General features: G+C 43.9%; 1 protein-coding gene across 1 annotated transcript; it reads right to left on the reverse strand.

Moving 5' to 3' along the window:
• Positions 1 to 464: 464 nt before the first annotated feature.
• LOC129844370 (gastrula zinc finger protein XlCGF26.1-like) lies at positions 465 to 19,173 on the reverse strand. The gene is made up of 3 exons (XM_055912691.1): positions 19,092 to 19,173; positions 3,765 to 4,010; positions 465 to 3,084 (listed from the first exon to the last, which is right to left on the reverse strand). Exons 2-3 carry the CDS (start codon positions 3,865 to 3,867, stop codon positions 1,202 to 1,204), a joined length of 1,986 nt encoding a protein of 661 aa, XP_055768666.1. The 5' UTR covers positions 3,868 to 4,010; positions 19,092 to 19,173; the 3' UTR covers positions 465 to 1,201.
• Positions 19,174 to 19,424: the final 251 nt, after the last annotated feature.

Raw genomic sequence — 19,424 nt, forward strand, 5'->3', positions numbered from 1 at the left:
CTCCTAAAGTCTGGTCTGTATATTCTTCTCCTTCGGCTACCGTATAGAGGTTCACTCTACAGGCCAGGTAATCAAACCGATACCCCCATTGATGTCCATTAGACATCAGCACTTGATCTTTCAGAGCAGTTGCGGGCGGTATTTGGGTTCTATACGCACTTAGAAACCGCTTTTTTGGCGCATCGTATATTGTGGCTTGATACTTGGCCCTTTCTCTATGTTTCAACCGAGGTCCTGCTTCCGTTGTTACAGTCATCACTGCTTTGCCACTGATCACAAAATCCATGCTGATTTTAAAAATTTTGTTTAGTGTTCTGGGGCCGCATGTCTTGTTCTGGGCTTTATGTATAAGGCGTCTGCCAATCTCAATACCCCAAGACATTCGTGTTTCATAGACAACAACCCTAAGGTCAATAAAACAGGGGGTGGGGGGGGTCAAACTCTTTGAAATGTTCATCCCCCCCCAGTTCAAAGAGGTCCCTAGACATCAATCATCATGACAACTTCAAAGGCATTATATAAATATTGTCGCACTCACTAAGGCGTGAGAACAGGAACAGGATGCCCATATATGGGCATAACCACGTAATCACTTCCCGCCAGGATGTCCTGACCGGATGCCCAAATATGGGCATGCACACGTCATCCGGACATAGGGTCATAAATCAAACGTTTGACGTGTGCCGTCTACTTTATTCTCTCTCACACCAAAACTGACAAGGTGCACACTGATCAGTAAAGAGAGGCTAACATTCTATAACGCTCCCTTTCCTCTGCATTGTTCTCTCACAGTGAGAAACTATAGGATTACAATAGTGTTCTACACTTTCTTCATTTGATCCAATTCAACGTTGCCAATTATTTAATGACATGAGAATTAAGTGGAGTGTCTAATCTTAGCTGGTCTGAGAGAACTGATGAGGCTTCTCTCCTTTATGTATACATTGATGTCTTTTTAAATGGCCCAATCTGTAGAATCTCTTCCCACAGTCAGTGCAGTGATAAGGCTTCTCTCAAGTGTGTATCCGTTGGTGTGTTTTTACATTGCCCAATTGGGAAAAACTCTTGCCACATTGAGAGCAGAAGTAAGGCTTCTCTCCTTTGTCTTTTCTCTAATGACCTTTAAGCTCAGCTGGTGTTTTAACATTTTCTACAGTCAGATCAGTGGTAAGGCTCCTCTTGTGTTTCCCTTGGTGTCTTTTTAAATAGCACATTCAAGGGAAACTCTTTCCACAGTCAGAGCAGGAGTAAGGCTTCTCTCCAGTGTGTGTATATGTTCAGATCGTTTTAAGGTGTCCGGACGAGAGAAACTTGCCCCACAGTCAGAAAAGGAGTAAGGCTTCTCTCTTTTGTGTATACGTTCATGTTGTTTTAAGGTGCCCAGGTGAGAGAAACTCTTTCCACAGTCAGAGCAGGAGTAAGGCTTCTCTCCTGTGTGTGTTCTCTGATGAACTTTTAGGGCAGTTGATGTTTTGAAGCATTTTACACAGTCAGAGCAGGAGTAAGGCTTCTCTCCTGTGTGTATACAATCATGTTGTTTTAAGGTGTCCGGACGAGAGAAACTTGCCCCACAGTCATAGCAGGAGTAAGGTTTCTCTCCTGTGTGTATACGTTTATGTTTTTGTAAGGTGCACGGTCGAGAGAAACTCTTACCACAGTCAGAGCAGGAGTAAGGCTTCTCTCCTGTGTGTATACGTTCATGTTGTTTTAAGGTACCCAGTTGAGAGAAACTCTTTCCACAGTCAGAGCAGAAGTAAGGCTTCTCTCCTGTGTGTATACGTTCATGTTTTTTTAAGGTGCCCAGTTGAGAGAAACTCGCCCCACAGTCAGAGCAGGAGTAAGGCTTCTCTCCTTTGTGTATACGTTCATGGTGTTTTAAGGTGCCCCGTTCAGAGAAACTCTTTCCACAGTCAGAGCAGAAGTAAGGCTTCTCTCCTGTGTGTAAACGTTCATGTTGTTTTAGGTGGCTTGGTCGAGAGAAACTCTTTCCACAGTCAGAGCAGGAGTAAGGCTTCTCTCCTGTGTGTATATGTTCATGACATTTTAAATTGTTCCGATGAGAGAAACTCGCCCCGCAGTCAGAGCAGGAGTAAGGCTTCTCTCCTGTGTGTGTTCTCTGATGACCTTTTAGGTCAGTTGATGTTTTGAAGCATTTTCCACATTCAGAGCAGGAGTAAAGCTTTTCTCCTGTGTGTATACGTTCATGTTGTTTTAGGTGGCTTGGTCGAGAGAAACTCTTTCCACAGTCAGAGCAGGAGTAAGGCTTCTCTCCTGTGTGTATATGTTCATGACGTTTTAAAGTGTTCCGATGAGAGAAACTCGCCCCGCAGTCAGAGCAGGAGTAAGGCTTCTCTCCTGTGTGTGTTCTCTGATGACCTTTTAGGTCAGTTGATGTTTTGAAGCATTTTCCACATTCAGAGCAGGAGTAAAGCTTTTCTCCTGTGTGTGTACGTCCATGTTGTTTTAAGGTACCCAGTTGAGAGAAACTCTTTCCACAGTCAGAGCAGGAGTAAGTATTCTCTCCTGTGTGCATATGTTCATGACGTTTTAAGGTGTTCCGGTGAGAGAAACTCGCCCCGCAGTCCGAGCAGGAGTAAGGCTTCTCTCCTGTGTGTATATGTTCATGTTGTTTTAGGTGGCTTGGTCGAGTAAAACTCTTTCCACAGTCAGAGCAGGAGTACGGCTTCTCTCCTTTGTGTGTACGTTCATGTTGTTTTAAGGTACCCAGTCGAGAGAAACTCACCCCACAGTCAGAGCAGGAGTAAGGCTTCTCTCCCGTGTGTATATGTTCATGTCGTTTTAAGGTGTCCCGATGAGAGAAACTCTTTCCACAGTCAGAGCAGGAGTAAGGCTTCTCTCCTCTGTGTGTTCCATGATGAACTTTTAGCGCAGTTGATGTTTTGAAGCATTTTCCACATTCAGAGCAGGAGTAAAGCTTTTCTCCTGTGTGTATTTTTAGGTGTATTTTTAGCTTTGATAGAAATGGGAAAATCTCCTCACAATGTGAGCAGTGGTAAGACCTCTTTGCGCTGTGATCTTTCTGCTGATGCTCTCTGGATGTAGAGAATGTCTCAACATGGTCTCCTGTGTGAACAATATCAGAACAACCAGTCAATTGGTGTGATATACATGTCAATCAAATGTATTTTATGAAGCTCTTTTTACAAAAGTTGTAACAAAGTCCTTTACAGAAACCAACCCAAAATCCCCAAAGAGCAAGCAATGCAGATGTAGAAGCACAGTGGCCACGAAAAACTTCCAAGCAGGAACCTTGGAAGAAACAGAGAGGAACCAGGCTCAAAGGGGTGGCCGGTCCTCTTCTGTCTGTACCGGGTGACATATGTATTCATATCAGTAGGCTGGACAATACAGGGGAATAAAACTATTCTAAAAGTGGGTAAGAGATGAAAGCTAAAAAGGGGCGTGTCATCCTCCACTCATTATCACAAGGGTTAGTAACTACAGACTCATTTCATATCATCCTCCACTCACTATCACAAGGGTTAGTAACTACACAGACTCATTTCATAGAACTTTAAAACACTGGCAGTTTGTCTACTTCACTTCTTTAGTCTACTCTCTGATCACTCCAGATAGCTCAGTTAATAAAACAAATGTTGGCAATACTGGTGTCAAACCATGCAAGTCTCAGTAGCATGAAATAAAATCTACCTTCTCATTGAAACAGTTCTACTGCAACTTTTCATACACAGTGGGAAGTTGGAATGAACAACAAACTTAGTTAGATAGAACCCTGCTCTTACCATGATTAACAGATTTCCCAATCTTCTCCTCCTCTTCTTCATCTTTAATGTTGACATTCAGCTCCAGTGTTTGACTGCAGTCTTCCAGCTTCACTGATGCCATCTCTGGATCCTGCAGTGCAAACTGGGCTCCACTGTCACAATCAGGACCCAGTGACTGTGGGTTTGGACTCAGTGTGGAAGGAGAGAGGCAGGCTGGGTTTGTCGTTACTGTTGATGTTACCGGCCTCAGACTTAATTCTAATCCTGTAGTAACAATGAGAAACAGACACAAAAAGTTATTGTCTTGACAGTTCTGGCACTTTCTTTATTCTCTAAAAATATATTATATGTTCAATTATCTATTTCAGTGCTTGACTTGGACTGAAATAGGTGCCGGTACTGTTTATATTTAGGCACAGGAGCTCCACAATACTGTTGAGCTAATATTCTATAAGAGGAACTGTCAAGACTTCCGCCGAAGTCGGTCCCTCTCCTTGTTCGGGCGGCGCTCGGCGGTCGACGTCACCGGTCTACTAGCCATCTCCGATCCATTACATGTTCAGTATTTAACCCTCTGTTTCCCACATGTATGTGTGCGTGTTTGTTCTATGTTGATGGCTATATCTGACGGCTGGTATTTTGTTGCCGGGCTTTGTATCTACGCCTGTTTATTCGTGGTACCGTTATATTTCACGCACCGTTGTATTGTTTCTCTACTGGTGTTTTTTTTCATGCATTAAATACTTTCTCGTGTATTAAATACCTTGTCCACGCATCTCAACTCTCCTGCGCCTGACTCCTTTTCACCAGTTACCCAAAGCCTTGACAGAAACACACACCTCAAATGGAGTCAGCAGGAGCAGGTGCCCCTGCAGTAGGGGTCGAGGAGCGAGTCCAGCAGCACTCTACTATTCTCCAGCATCTCAGCAGCGCCATGGACCGTGTGCTGCAAACCATGGAGCGATGGAAGAGAGGAGGAGTTCCTCCAGCATCTCCACCAGCACCGTCAGTTTCACCTATAATCACCCCTCCTTCACCTGGTCCCAGTGGGATTCGGCTCGCCCTCCCGAGGGAGTATGATGGTACGGCGGCGGGATGACAGGGGTTCTTGCTCCAGCTAGAGCTCTACCTGGCAACCGTCCACCTGGCTCCCTCAGGCTGTGAGAGCGTGGCCGCCCTCATCTCCTGCCTCTCAGGGAAGGGCCTGGAGTGGGCCAACGCCTTATGGGGGGAAGAAGAAGCGGTGTTGGACCACTTCGGGATTTTACATGAACGTCTCGTACACCTGAGACAGGGGACGAGGAGCGCACAGGAGTTCGTGATGGAACGACAGGCCCCTGATTGATCACTACCGGTGCAGGTTGCGCGAGGACGTCCGTCGGGAGTTGGCCTGCAGGGACACCACTCTCACATTCAACCAGCTGGTGGACCTGTCCATCCGACTGGATAACATGCTGGCTACACGCGGACATCCAGATCGGGGTCTGTCGATTCCATTCCCCATCACCACCGCTCCGACGCCCATGGAGCTGGGAGGTGCTTTGGCCGACTCCCACCACGGTAAAGAAAGTGCAGCGGTTTCTAGGGTTTGCCAACTACTACCGGAGGTTCATCCGTGGCTTTGGTCAGGTAGCAGCTCCCATTACCTCACTGCTGAAGGGGGGACCGGTGCGTTTGCAGTGGTCGGCTGAGGCGGACAGGGCTTTTGGTCACCTGAGGGCTCTGTTTACCTCGGCTCCCGTGCTGGCTCATCCGGATCCCTCTTTGGCGTTCATAGTGGAGGTGGACGCGGGTCCAAGGCTGGGTTAGGACCCATGCTCTCTCAGCGCTCAGGTACGCCACCAAAGCGCCGCCCCTGTGCCTTCTTTTCGAAGAAGCTCAGCCCAGAGGAGCGAAACTGTGACTTGTGGGACCGGAAGCTGTTGGCTGTCGTCAAGACCTTGAAGGTGTGGAGACATTGGCTTGAGGGGGCTAAACACCCTTTTCTCATCTGGACTGACCACCGCAATCTGGAGTACATCCGGGCGGCGAGGAGACTGAACCCTCGCCAGGCAAAGTGGGCCATGTTCTTTACCCGTTTTGTTTTCACCTTGTCCTTCAGACCAGGTTCCCAGAACGCTAAGGCAGACGCACTGTCCCGGATGTATGACACGGAGGAGCGGTCCATGGATAACACTCCCATACTCACGGCCTCTTGCCTGGTGGCACCGGTAGTGTGGAAGCTGGACGCGGACATTGAGCGGGCGTTACGTGCAGAGCCCACTCCCCCCAGTGTCCAGCTGGGCATCTGTACATTCCGTCTGCTGTCCGCGACCGTTTGATCTATTGGGCCCACACGTCACCCTCCTCTGGTCATCTGGGTATCGGCCGGACAGTGCGTTGTCTCAGTGGGAATTACTGGTGGTCCACCTTGGCTAAAGACGTGAGGGTTTATGCTTCCTCCTGCTCGGTGTGCGCCCAGTGTAAGGCTCCTAGGCACCTGCCCAGAGGGAAGTTACAACCCTTACTCATTCCACAACGGCCGTGGTCGCACCTGTCAGTGGACTTCCTAACGGATCTTCCTCCCTCACAGGGGAACACCAAGATCCTGGCCCTGGTTGATCGGTTTTCTAAGTCCTGACGTCTCCTCCCTTTGTCCGGTCTCCCTACGGCCCTACAGACTGCGGAGGCCCTGTTCACACACGTCTTCCGGCACCACGGGGTGCCTGAGGACATAGTATCTGATCGAGGTCCCCAGTTCACATCAAGGGTCTGGAGGGGGTTCATGGAACGTCTGGGGGTCTCGGTCAGCCTTACCTCAGGTTTTCACCCCGAGAGTAACGGGCAGGTGGAGAGAGTGAACCAGGATGTGGGTAGGTTTCTGCGGTCCTATTGCCAGGACCGGCCGGGGGAGTGGGCGGCATACCTTGGGCAGAGACGGCCCAAAACTCGCTCCGCCACTCATCCACTAACCTCTCCCCCTTCCAGTGCGTACTGGGGTACCAGCCGGTTCTGGCACCTTGGCATCAGAGCCAGATCGAGGCTCCTGCGGTGGACGACTGGTTTAGGCGCTCGGAGGAGACATGGGACGCCGCTCATGTGCAGTGGGCCGGGAGGCGTCAGGAGACTGGCGCAGACCGCCACGGCAGTGAGGCCCCGGTGTTTGCACCGGGGCTCTCGACCCGAAACCTGCCCCTCCACCTGCCCTGCCGGAAGCTTGGCCCACGGTTTGTGGGGCCATTCAAAGTCCTGAGGAGACTGAACGAGGTTTGTTACAGGTTACAGCTTCCCCCCGATTACCATATTAACCCCTCGTTCCATGTGTCTCTCCTCAGGCCGGTGGTGGCTGGTCTACTCCAGGAGTCTGAGGTGTGGGAGGTTCCTCCGCCCCCTTTGGACATCGAGGGGGCCCCGGCGTATGCAGTTCGAGCCATACTGGACTCGAGGCGTCAAGCGAGGGGCCTTCAGTACCTCGTGGAGTGGAAGGGGTACGGTCCAGAGGAGAGATCAAGGGGGGGGGTTACTGTCATGACTTCCGCCGAAGTCAGTCCTTCTCCTTTTTCGGGCGGCGCTCGGCGGTCGACGTCACTGGTATTCTAGCCATCGCCGATCCACTTTTCATTTTCCATTTGTTTTGTCTTTGGTTTTTTCACACCTGGTTTCAATTCCCCCATTACAGATTCAGTATACCTGTTAAGGCTGCAAGCGGCTGCAATCCCCACACAGGTACACTTATGACAACATCCAGCTCAAGTGCAGGGCGCGAAATTCAAAATCTATTTTTTTAAAATATTTAACTTTCACACATTAACAAGTCCAATACAGCATATGAAAGGTGCACATCTTGTGAATCAAGCCAACATGTCCGATTTTTAAAATGTTTTACAGGGAAGACAAAATATGTAAATCTATTAGCTAACCACGTTAGCAAATGACACCACTTTCTAACACCATCAGTTATTTACTCCATCACCAGCTATCACTAATTCTACCAAATGAAGATATATATAGCCACTAACCAAGAAACAACTTCATAAGATGACAGTCTGATAACATATTTATTGTATAGCATATGTTTTTTTTGAAAAATTTGCATATTTATGGTATAAATCATAAATTACATTTCAGCTACAATCAGAAATTGCACCGAACGCAGCCATAACATTTACAGACACCAACGTCAAATACCTAATTACTCCTCATAAAACATTTCTGAGAAAGACATACTGTGCAGCAATTGAAAAACAGGATTCTTGTGATTCCAGACAATATTTCCGATTTATTAAATGTTTTACAGCGAAAACAAAATGTAGCGCTAAATTAGCATAGCCACGCCAGACAGAACCACTTGGGCGCCCACGACCAGTTCACATGCACGACAGATATATGAATAACATTATAAATTGGATCTTACTTTTGCTGATATTTCATCAGAATGTTGATCAAGGTGTCCTGAGTCCAGATGAGTCTTGTTTCCATTCAGAATGATACCTTTCCTTCTTCATTTAGCATAGACTGGCACGGATCTGTCCAAAGTCAAAAAAGTTTGACAACGGAACACGGCAAAACTCCCGAAAAAATTCAAATAATCTGATTAAACTATATTGAAAAAACATACATTACGATGATATGGTCTGATTTATCAACTAAAAACCGAGCCGGAGATTGTTCCCGTCCAAAACCTCAGCAAAACAGAACACAATGTCACTCCCAAGTCGCGCGTTTCCGAATTCCGGAATTGGTCGGTCACGCCAAAGAAATAGCTATTATTCAACCTCTAAACAAGATGAACACACAATTCCTTCTCTCACGTCCTCTTGACACCCAGAGGAAGACGACTGAAGTGTCAAAAGGGTCCTACGTCAAATGACCATGTATAGGCATAACGTTGAAGCGAGCATAGATATCTGGCATTCTACTTCCTCTGTTTCACTCAGAGAAAAAATTAAAACGGTTTTAGAAACTAGAGACTCTTTTCTATCCAATAGTATTAATAATATGCATATTGTAAGAGCAAAAATTGATTAAGAGGCCGTTTGAAAATTTGCACATATTTTCCAGTTTTTCCAAAAAGCACCCTGCAGCCATAACAGGTTATCCTGATGGGGACCAGGGGGTGCTATTTTCACTTTAGGTGAAAATCGTATGATTTTTAAACGGCCTCGTACTCAATTTTTGCTCGTACAATATGCATATTATCTATTACCATTGGATGGAAAACAGTCTCTAGTTTCTAAAAACGTTTGAATTATTTCTCTAAGTGACACAGAACTCCTTTTACAGACCATTTCATAACCGGAAGTGATATTTCCAAAAGCGAACTCTCTTTTCAAGAGCTTGTCTATAAAAGGGCATGTCACTTATGACTGTAGAAACACGTCATACGCCTTGGCCTGGTTGTTATGCGGAAGTGAGACAAGAAATCGCTCGATTCTCTTGATCAGGGACTGAATACAACGACTGAGACGTGCGCATTTTTTTTTCTCTCCCTGGGCGCGAAGTAGGACCTGTACTCGGCTCATGGAAGAACCTTTTTAAAGGTGAATATGATCTCTGGCTTCGATTTTCTTTGATACATGTCACAATATCATCCCAAAGTATGTTTTTTCAATATAGTTTAATTATATTATTGAAATTTATTCGGGACTTTAGACGTGATGCGACGCAAGAATTGGTTCAAGAATGAGAGGTTAGCATCGCACGGCAAGTGTGCTTGCTAATTCGAGAGGGAAATTGTTCGTTCTGGATGAAATAAAGACGTTTCTGAACAAAGGACCCCTTGGAGAACATTCTGATGGACGATCAACAAAGATAAGGACCCAATTTGGGATGCTTTTTCATATATCTGTCGAACTGTGCTATGCTACCGTTTGCCTTGAGTCAATGCTGTTGCTATGTAGTAAGCTAATATGACGATATATTGTGTTTTCGCTGTAAAACACTTCAAAAATCGAAAATATTGTCTGTATTCACAAGATCTTTGTCTTTCATTAGCTATCCACCATATATTTTTCTGAAACGTTTTATGATGTGTAATTAGGTAGTTGGTGTCTGTATTTACTCTGGCTACTCCCGTGCGATTTCTGACTGTAGCTATAATGTTAGCTATGATGGTAGCAGTAATGTAAAACTTATTTATAGCTGAAATATGCACATTTTTCGAACAAAACATAGATTTATTGTGTAACATGTTATAGGACTGTCATCTGAGGTAGTTTTTTCTAGGTTATTTAGGTTAGTTCTAGGTTAGTTAGGTTGGCTTTGCATGCTAGCTGCATGCTAGCTGCATGCTACCGGTGCTGTGAAAGAATGTCTGTCTCTCTTTTTGTATTTGGTGGTGAGCTAACATAAATATATGTGGTGTTTTCGCTGTAAAACATTTAAAGAATCTGAAATATTGTCTGTATTCACAAGATCTTTGTCTTTCATTTGCTATCCACCATATATTTTTCTGAAATGTTTTATGATGTGTAATTAGGTAGTTGGTGTCTGTATTTACTCTGGCTACTCCCGTGCGATTTCTGACTGTAGCTATGATGGTAGCAGTAATGTAAAACTGATTTATAGCTAAAATATGCAATTTTTTTGAACAAAACATAGATTTATTGTGTAACATGTTATAGGACTGTCATCTGAGGTAGTTTTTTCTAGGTTATTTAGGTTGGTTCTAGGTTAGTTAGGTTGGCTTGTGCATGCTACCTGCAGCCTACTTGTGCTGTGGAAAATGTCTGTCTGTCTTTTTTTATTTGGTGGTGACCTAACATAAATATATGTGGTGTTTTCTCTGTAAAACATTTAAAAAATCGGACATGTTGGATGGATTGACAAGATGTTTATCTTTCAAATGCTGTATTGGACTTGTTAATGTGTGAAAGTTAAATATTTCAATTTTTGTTTTTGAATTTGCCGCTCTGCCTTTTCAGTGGAATGTGGGAGGAGTTCCGCTAGCGGAACGCCGGGGCTAGAAAGGTTAACTAGGCAAATTGCTTAAGAACAAATTATTTTGTTACAATGACGGCCTAACCCGGACTAAACTGGGCCAATTGTGCGCCAATAGTTTCGGGATTAGTGGTATTGAGGTAAAGGTCATCTCAGAGATAAAGCACAGTACTGAGCTCCAAAACGTTTGTATTTCAGCACATTCTTCCAGGCAATGATACAAATCAACTTTTATTTGTCACATACACATGGTTAGCAGATGTTAATGCGAGTGTAGCGAAATGCTTGCGCTTCTAGTTCCGACAATGCAGTAATATCCAATGAGTAATCTAACAATTTCACAACATCTACCTTATACACACAAGTGTAAAGGAATGAAAGAATATGTACATAAAAATATATGAATGAGTGATGGTACAGAACGGCATAGGCAAGATACAGTAGATGGTATCGAGTACAGTATATACATATGAGATGAGTACTGTAGGGTATGTAAACATATAAAAGTGGCATTGTTTAAAGTGGCTAGTGACATGTATTACATCAAGATGGCAAGATGCAGTAGATGGTATATTTACATTACATTTAAGTCATTTAGCAGACGCTCTTATCCAGAGCGACTTACAAATTGGTGCATTCACCTTATGATATCCAGTGGAACAACCACTTTACAATAGTGCATCTAACTCTTTTAAGGGGGGGGGGGTTAGAAGGATTACTTTATCCTATCCTAGGTATTCCTTAAAGAGGTGGGGTTTCAGGTGTCTCCGGAAGGTGGTGATTGACTCCGCTGACCTGGCGTCGTGAGGGAGTTTGTTCCACCATTGGGGTGCCAGAGCAGCGAACAGTTTTGACTGGGCTGAGCGGGAACTGTACTTCCTCAGAGGTAGGGAGGCGAGCAGGCCAGAGGTGGATGAACGCAGTGCCCTTGTTTGGGTGTAGGGCCTGATCAGAGCCTGAAGGTACGGAGGTGCCGTTCCTCTCACAGCTCCGTAGGCAAGCACCATGGTCTTGTAGCGGATGCGAGCTTCAACTGGAAGCCAGTGGAGAGAGCGGAGGAGCGGGGTGACGTGAGAGAACTTGGGAAAGTTGAACACCAGACGGGCTGCGGCGTTCTGGATGAGTTGTAGGGGTTTAATGGCACAGGCAGGGAGCCCAGCCAACAGCGAGTTGCAGTAATCCAGACGGGAGATGACAAGTGCCTGGATTAGGACCTGCGCCTATAGATATATATATATATACTGTATAGAGTACAGTATATACATATGAGATGAGTAATGTAGGGTATGTAAACATTATATGAAGTGGCATTGTTTAAAGTGGCTAGTGATACATTTTTTACATCCATTTTTACATTATTTAAGTGGCTGGAGTTGAGTCAGTATGTTGGCAGCAGCCACTCAATGTTAGTGATGGCTGTTTAACAGTCTGATGGCCTTGAGATAGAAGCTGTTTTTCAGTCTCTCGGTCCCTGCTTTGATGTACCTGTACTGACCTTCTGGATGATAGCGGGGTGAACAGGCAGTGGCTCGGGTGGTTGTTGTCCTTGATGATCTTTATGGCCTTCCTGTGACATCGGGTGGTATAGGTGTGCTGGAGGGCAGGTAGTTTGCCCCCGGTGATGCGTTGTGCAGACCTCACTACCCTCTGGAGAGCCTTACGGTTGTGAGCGGAGCAGTTGCCGTACCAGGCGGTGATACAGCCCGACAGGATGCTCTCGATTGTGCATCTGTAAAAGTTTGTGAGTGCTTTTGGTGACAAGCCAAATTTTTTCAGCCTCCTGAGGTTGAAGAGGCGCTACTGCGCCTTCTTTACCACGCTGTCTGTGTGGGTGGACCAATTCAGTTTGTCCTGATGTTTACGCCGAGGAACTTAAAACTTTCTACCCTCTCCACTACTGTGCCATCGATGTGGATAGGGGGGTGCTCCCTCTGCTGTTTCCTGAAGTCCACGATCATCTCCTTTGTTTTGTTGACATTGAGTGTGAGGTTATTTTCCTGACACCACACTCCGAGGGCCCTCCTCCCTGTAGGCCGTCTCGTCGTTGTTGGTAATCAAGCCTGCCACTGTAGTGTCGTCTGTAAACTTGATGATTGAGTTGGAGGCGTGCATGGCCATGCAGTCGTGGGTGAACAGGGAGTACAGGAGTGGGCTCAGAACGCACCCTTGTGGGGCCCAAGTGTTGAGGATCAGCGGGGTGGAGATGTTGTTACCTACCCTCACCACCTGGGGGCGGCCCGGTAGTCAATTTGGCTCAGTTACCTTAGCTTTCTTGGGAACAGGAACAATGGTGGCCCTCTTGAAGCATGTGGGAACAGAAGACTGGGATAAGGATTGATTGAATATGTCCGTAAACACACCAGCCAGCTGGTCTGCGCATGCTCTGAGGAAGAGGCTGGGGATGCCGTCTGGGCCTACAGCCCTGCGAGGGTTAACACGTTTAAATGCTTTACTCACTTCGGCTGCAGTGAAGGAGAGCCCGCAGGTTTTGGTAGCGGGCCGTGGCACTGTATTGTCCTCAAAGCGAGCAAAGAAGTTGTTTAGTCTGTCTGGGAGCAAAACATCTTGGTCCGCGACGGGGCTAGTTTTCTTTTTGTAATCTGTGATTGACTGTAGACCCTGCCACATAACTCTCGTGTCTGAGCCGTTGAATTGCGACTCTACTTTGTCTCTATACTGAGTTTTCTACATGTGTTCTAATATTCAGACACCTTCAGTTGCTTCTATCTTTATATATAAATGTTACTATGGTGTGAACGGGAAACACAATTGGTTTTTGATTAAAATAATACAGTGAAGACAAGGTTAAAACTAAACTTGTACTAAATGTTTTTTTGCTATTTATGTGAATTTGGGAAATCTACTTTAGTTTAAGTGCACTTACTTTGTGTAGACTAATTTTAAAATGTGTACTTTGTGTAATATGAATTAATGAATGTTTTGTTGTCAATGCTTAGCTACCTGATCCATTGAAATGAGATCAGTGCTTGACTTGGACAGGAGCTCACTGGAGCTGAGAACCGGCACTTCAAATGTCTACTGTTTGAGCTCATGTTCCTGTCAAGGCTTTGGGTAACTGGTGAAAAGGAGTCAGGCGCAGGAGAGTTGAGATGCGTGGACAAAGTATTTAATACACGAAAAAACACCAGTATAGAAACAATACAACGGTCCGTGAAATATACCGGTACAATGAATAAACGGGGTTCATACAAAGCTCGGCAACAAAATACCAGCCGTCAGATACAGTCATCAACATAGAACAAACACGCACACATACATGTGTGAAACAGCGGGTTAATAAATAAAAAATAAAATAAACACTGCAGAAGTGTTTTGGCACCCTCCCCCAGATCTGTGCCTCGACATAATCCTTTCATGGTGCTCTACGGACAAATGTGTCTGAATAATTGTATACATGTAGAAAACCGATAATTATTACATTTAGCTTCAAAACAGTAGTGCAACCGTAAAAAATGGTCTCACTTTGATGCATCCACACTGCCTGCACTGAAGCCTGTTGACACAGACTGAGTGGACGCCGCCATTTTACCAGTTTGTGAATTTTTCCTTTCATGGAGATCTACAGACAATCCCGTCGACCTCATGGCTTGGTTTTTGCTCTGACATGCACTGTCAAATGTGGGACCTTATATAGACAGGTGTGTGCCTTTCCAAATCATGTCCAATCAATTGAATTTACCACAAGTGGACTCCAATCAAGTTGTAGAAACATCTCTATCTTTTATTTATGTAATCAATTTTAGAATAAGGCTGTAACGTAACAAAACGTGGAAAAAGTCAAGGGGTCTAAATACTTTTCTGAATGGGAGAGGGGATACCTAGTCAGTTGTACAACTGAATGCATTCAACTGAAATGTGTCTTCCGCATTTAACCTAACCCCTCTGAATCAGAGAGGTGCAGGGGGCTGCCATAATCGACATTCACGTCTTCGGTGCCCCGGGAACAGTGGCTTAACTGCCTTGCTCAGGGGCAGAATTACATTTTTACCTTGTCAGCTCGGGGATTCAATCCAGCAACCTTTCGGTTACTGTCCCAACACTCTAATGCAAAAGGGGAATAAAACTATTCTAAAAGTATCTCATAAGTCAAGAACATTATGACCTATATCATCCTCCACTCACTATCAAAAGGTTAGTAACTACACAGACTCATTTCATATAACTTTAAAACACTTGCAGTTTGTCTCCTTCACTTCTTTAGTCTACTCTCTGAACACTCCAGATAGCCAAGTGAATAAAACAAATGCTGACAATACTGGTGTCAAACCATGCAAGTGTCAGTAGTAGTGATGCACCGATATGACATTTTTGGCCCATACCGATATCCGATATTTTCCTTGACAAAAAAAAAACAGCTACCGATACCCGATATTGACATTTTTTGCGGCCTTTTATGCATTTTAGTACAGTTAAATAGTTAACACACACACAAATATGGACACAGGAGTCTAAGGCACAGCATCTCAGTGCAAGAGGCGTCACTACAGTCCCTGGTTCAAATCCTGGCGGTATCACATCCGGCCGTGATTGGGCGGCGCACAACTGGCCTAGCGTCGTCCGGGTTTGGCCGGGGTAGGCCATCATTGTAAATTAGAATTTGTTATTAACTTCTTCTGGCTGCAGGGGCAGTATTGAGTAACTTGGATAAAGGTGCTCATTTCAAACGGCCTCGTACTCAATTCTTGCTCGTACAATATGCATATTATTATTACTATTGGATAGAAAACACTCTAGTTTCTAAAACCGTTTGAATTATATCTGTGAGTAAAACAGAACTCATTTTGCAGCAAACTTCCTGACAGGAAGTGGAAAATCTGAAATCGATGCTCTGTTCTAGGGCCTGCCTATAAATGTCCTTGATATTTAATAGTATACATGCACTTCATACGTCTTCCACTAGATGTCGACAGGCAGTGAGAGAAGAAATTGAGTGTATAACTTCATCTGGGGTCGAATAAAAGCTCTTGGCATGACGTGACCCCAATTTCCTGTTTCCTGGAACGCGCGAGAAGGGACCTGGTATTGCCTTCTGTAAAGCTGTCGTTATAGATGACTAATATCTCCGGCTTTGATTTTATTTGATACATGTGACAATATCATCGTAAAGTATGTTTTTTCAATATAGTTTTATTAGATTATTGACATTTTTTCGGGACGTTAGGCGTGTTGCTTTGTCTGCGTTTGTTCACGAAGGAGAGCTTCGCGCCACTTTGCTAGCTTTCCGTGCTAATTGACTGGAGAAGAGGACATTCTAAATCCAAACAACGATTGTTCTTGACAAAGGACCCCTTGTACAACATTCTGATGGAAGGTCATCAAAAGTAGGACCCATTTTATGATGCTATTTCATATATCTGTCGAACATGTGAACTAGTAGTTTGCGCACAGATTTTGGGCACGCTCTCGCCATAACGTAAACTGCATATCGTAATGAAGTTATTTTTAGAATTCTAACACGGCGATTGCATTAAGAACTAGTGTATCTATCATTTCCTATACAACGTGTATTTTTTAGTAATGTTTATGAATAGTTATTTGGTCAGAATATGTGAGTGTCAGAAAAATATCCGGACGTTGTGGGAAAAAGATGCTACGTTAGCACAATGTATAACCACTGATTTCAGCTCTAAATATGCACATTTTCGAACAAAACATAAGTGTATGTATAACCTGATGTTATAGGACTGTCATCTGATGAAGCTTATCAAGGTTAGTCAAAAATTATATATCTTTTGCTGGTTTGTTACGATCGCTAACTTTTGCTGCTGGTAAATGGCTTGTGTTTCTGGCTATTGTGGTAAGCTAATATAATGCTATATTGTGTTTTCGCTGTAAAACACTTAAGAAATCGGAAATATTGGCTGGAATCACAAGATGCCTGTCTTTCATTTGCTGTACACCATGTATTTTTCAGAAATGTTTTATGATGAGTATTTAGGTATTTGACGTTGGTGTCTGTAATTAATCTGGCTGCTTCGGTGCTATTTCTGACGGTAGCTGTGATGGTAGCTGCAATGTAAAACTGATTTATAGCTCAAATATGCACATTTTTCGAACAAAACATAGATTTATTGTGTAACATGTTATAAGACTGTCATCTGATGAAGTTGTTTCTTGGTTAGATTGGTTGGTTCTTGGTTAGTTAGGTTGGCTTTGTGCATGCTACCTGTGCTGTGAAAAATGTCTGTCCTTTTTTGTATTTGGTGGTGAGCTAACATAAATATACGTGCTGTTTTCGCTGTAAAACATTAAAAAAATCGGACATGTTGGCTGGATTCACAAGATGTTTATCTTTCAAATGCTGTATTGGACTTGTTAATGTGTGAAAGTTAAATATTTCTAAAAAAATATATTTTGAATTTCGCGCCCTGCACTTGAGCTGGCTGTTGTCATAAGTGTACCGACGTCGGGCTTGCAGCCAGAAGAAGTTAACTGACTTGCCTAGTTAAATAAAAGGTTACACAAACACACCAAAAAGTTATTTTGTTGGCATTTCCATACGTCCCCATTACCAATAAAACATAATCAAAACCTATTTCCTCACTTACTTGCTGTGCTGTTTCCTTGTTCATTTGTTCAGTCGTTTCATTCTCAACCAGGATTTCTATGGAATGCCGTTTGGGTCTTTGCGTGTCAAAAAATAAGCTTGTTGACCAATCAGGACCTGAATATGACTGCCCGTCACATAATAATTTTACGCGGTCATACATTTTTTACGTAGTTATTACACATTGATTACACAATCACATTTCATATGTCAACGATTCATCAATACGTATGCTATGATGCTGGTCATAAAAAAAGCTAGCTAACTCATGGATGCAAACAATGTTCTTCCCCAAAAACATCGCAAACCGACATTATCTGTTTCAGTAGCTATAATCAGGTAGCTAACTATATAGCTAGGTGTCATCATCTAAATTAACCCTAATTTATAAGACAGTTCTTATTTGATTAATGGTGGTCGGACCCATCTGTGAAACTAGCCACAATAAGGATTAACCACAATAGTGGAATTTGCAGTTAGCCTTCAAAGTAAAGGTAGGGCATAATTCTACTATTTGTATTCATTTGCATCACTGTCAATGACATACTTTTATTTCGAAAACAAACAGCAAATTCCACTTTTGTGCTAGCTTCACAGCACATAACCTGGTCCGGTCGAGCGTCACTAGCCAGATGAAGCTATTTGGCTGCTTATAACGGAAGCTTTGGGCAACAGGGTTAAGTAGCTGGCTAACTGTTTATTTTCATGAACTGAAGTTCAATTTCAATAGGCGAACAACAAGTGGCAACCTAGCTATTGTTTTCAGGCTGGTTGTATTGGTGCTAACATAAACTCGTACATTGCCTTGGTCAGTACAATTGCCCTTATTTTAGCGCCCCAAAAACGTAATACTTCCAGATCAACTGTAATGTCAATACCATTGTAAAGCACAATTTGAAGGTTTGTGTCGAATTTGAATAGGGTTTTTAGGGCGGTGCTAAAGTGATCTTAGAAGTAAACAGCGGCTTCGAGATTGATGATCGCATGCAATGATGACGCAAAAAAATGACTAGGTATCCCCCCTTACCCCCATCACTGTCCATTTCTTGTTTTTAAATGATGAGAGAAGTGCTACACCTGGTGGAGAGAGATTGTAAGACAGAAATAGTTTCTTTATGCGTGCTGTTCGTTACGGCATGACACGTCACGATGTAACAGAGGGTCAGTTTTTTCAACTTTTCTCCGGTACTATAGAGCCATTACCATGTCGATCAACACTTGAATAGAAACGTAGTTCACACCCCAGATTTTGAAGTCAACACAGTGTTGTGACATGACCCTCTGTTACATCGTGACGTGTCATGCCGTACAGTCCCATTAGTTTTCTTTGCAGCCTCGTTTGAATGTTGCGGTTGCGCACATTTGTACGGAATGGGGTGAGATTACGTTAGTGTGTACCGGTGCTTGACCAGTCGGCGAAAGCCAACATCACCCACGACAGAGAACGGTTGATTGTCAAGGGCAATTAATTCAATTTCTTGGCTTTAATGGATTTTGCCTTTGAGTTGTCTCAGCTGAAATGTTCTTACTCTTTCAAATAACTGCTCGATCCACACAGCAGACATGGTGGGCTAGGGATAGGAATGCTGTGTCGCAAAATTTTACGCAAGTTCATTACGTCCTGTACCTACGTTATATAGGTAGGTATTTACATCAGCTTTGACATCGGTTTTGCACATCAGCGTTAAACTAGACATCTGATATGTTCACCGATATATTGTGTATCCCTAGTCAGTAGCATGAAATAACATCTACCTTCTCATTGAAACAGTTCATAATGAAACAGTTCTACAGCAACTTTTCATACACAGTGGGAAGTTGGAATGAAAAACACACACAAACTTAGAACGTGCTCTTACCATGAGAAACAGATTTTCTGTTTTAATTTTGGCATTCAGTTCCAGTGTTTGACTGCAGTCTTCCAGCTTCACTGATGCTATCTCTTGATCCTGCAGTTCAAAATGGGCTCCACTGTCACAATCAGGACCCAGTGACTGTAGGTTTATACTCAGTGTGGAAGGAGAGTGTCGTGGAAATACCGGAGCCTGTGAGTTCAAAAAGACTTTATTACAAAGTAATAGAACCCGAGCTGGTTCATGAAGCAAGTGTCTTTCCAGCCTTGGCATACACTTTAAAAAAAATTGTTTTCCTCCTTACGTCACACATATAAGTGACCCCTCTTTATGTTAATG

Source organism: Salvelinus fontinalis, unplaced genomic scaffold (genome assembly GCF_029448725.1).
Source record: "Salvelinus fontinalis isolate EN_2023a unplaced genomic scaffold, ASM2944872v1 scaffold_0200, whole genome shotgun sequence".
Classification (NCBI taxonomy): domain Eukaryota; kingdom Metazoa; phylum Chordata; class Actinopteri; order Salmoniformes; family Salmonidae; genus Salvelinus; species Salvelinus fontinalis.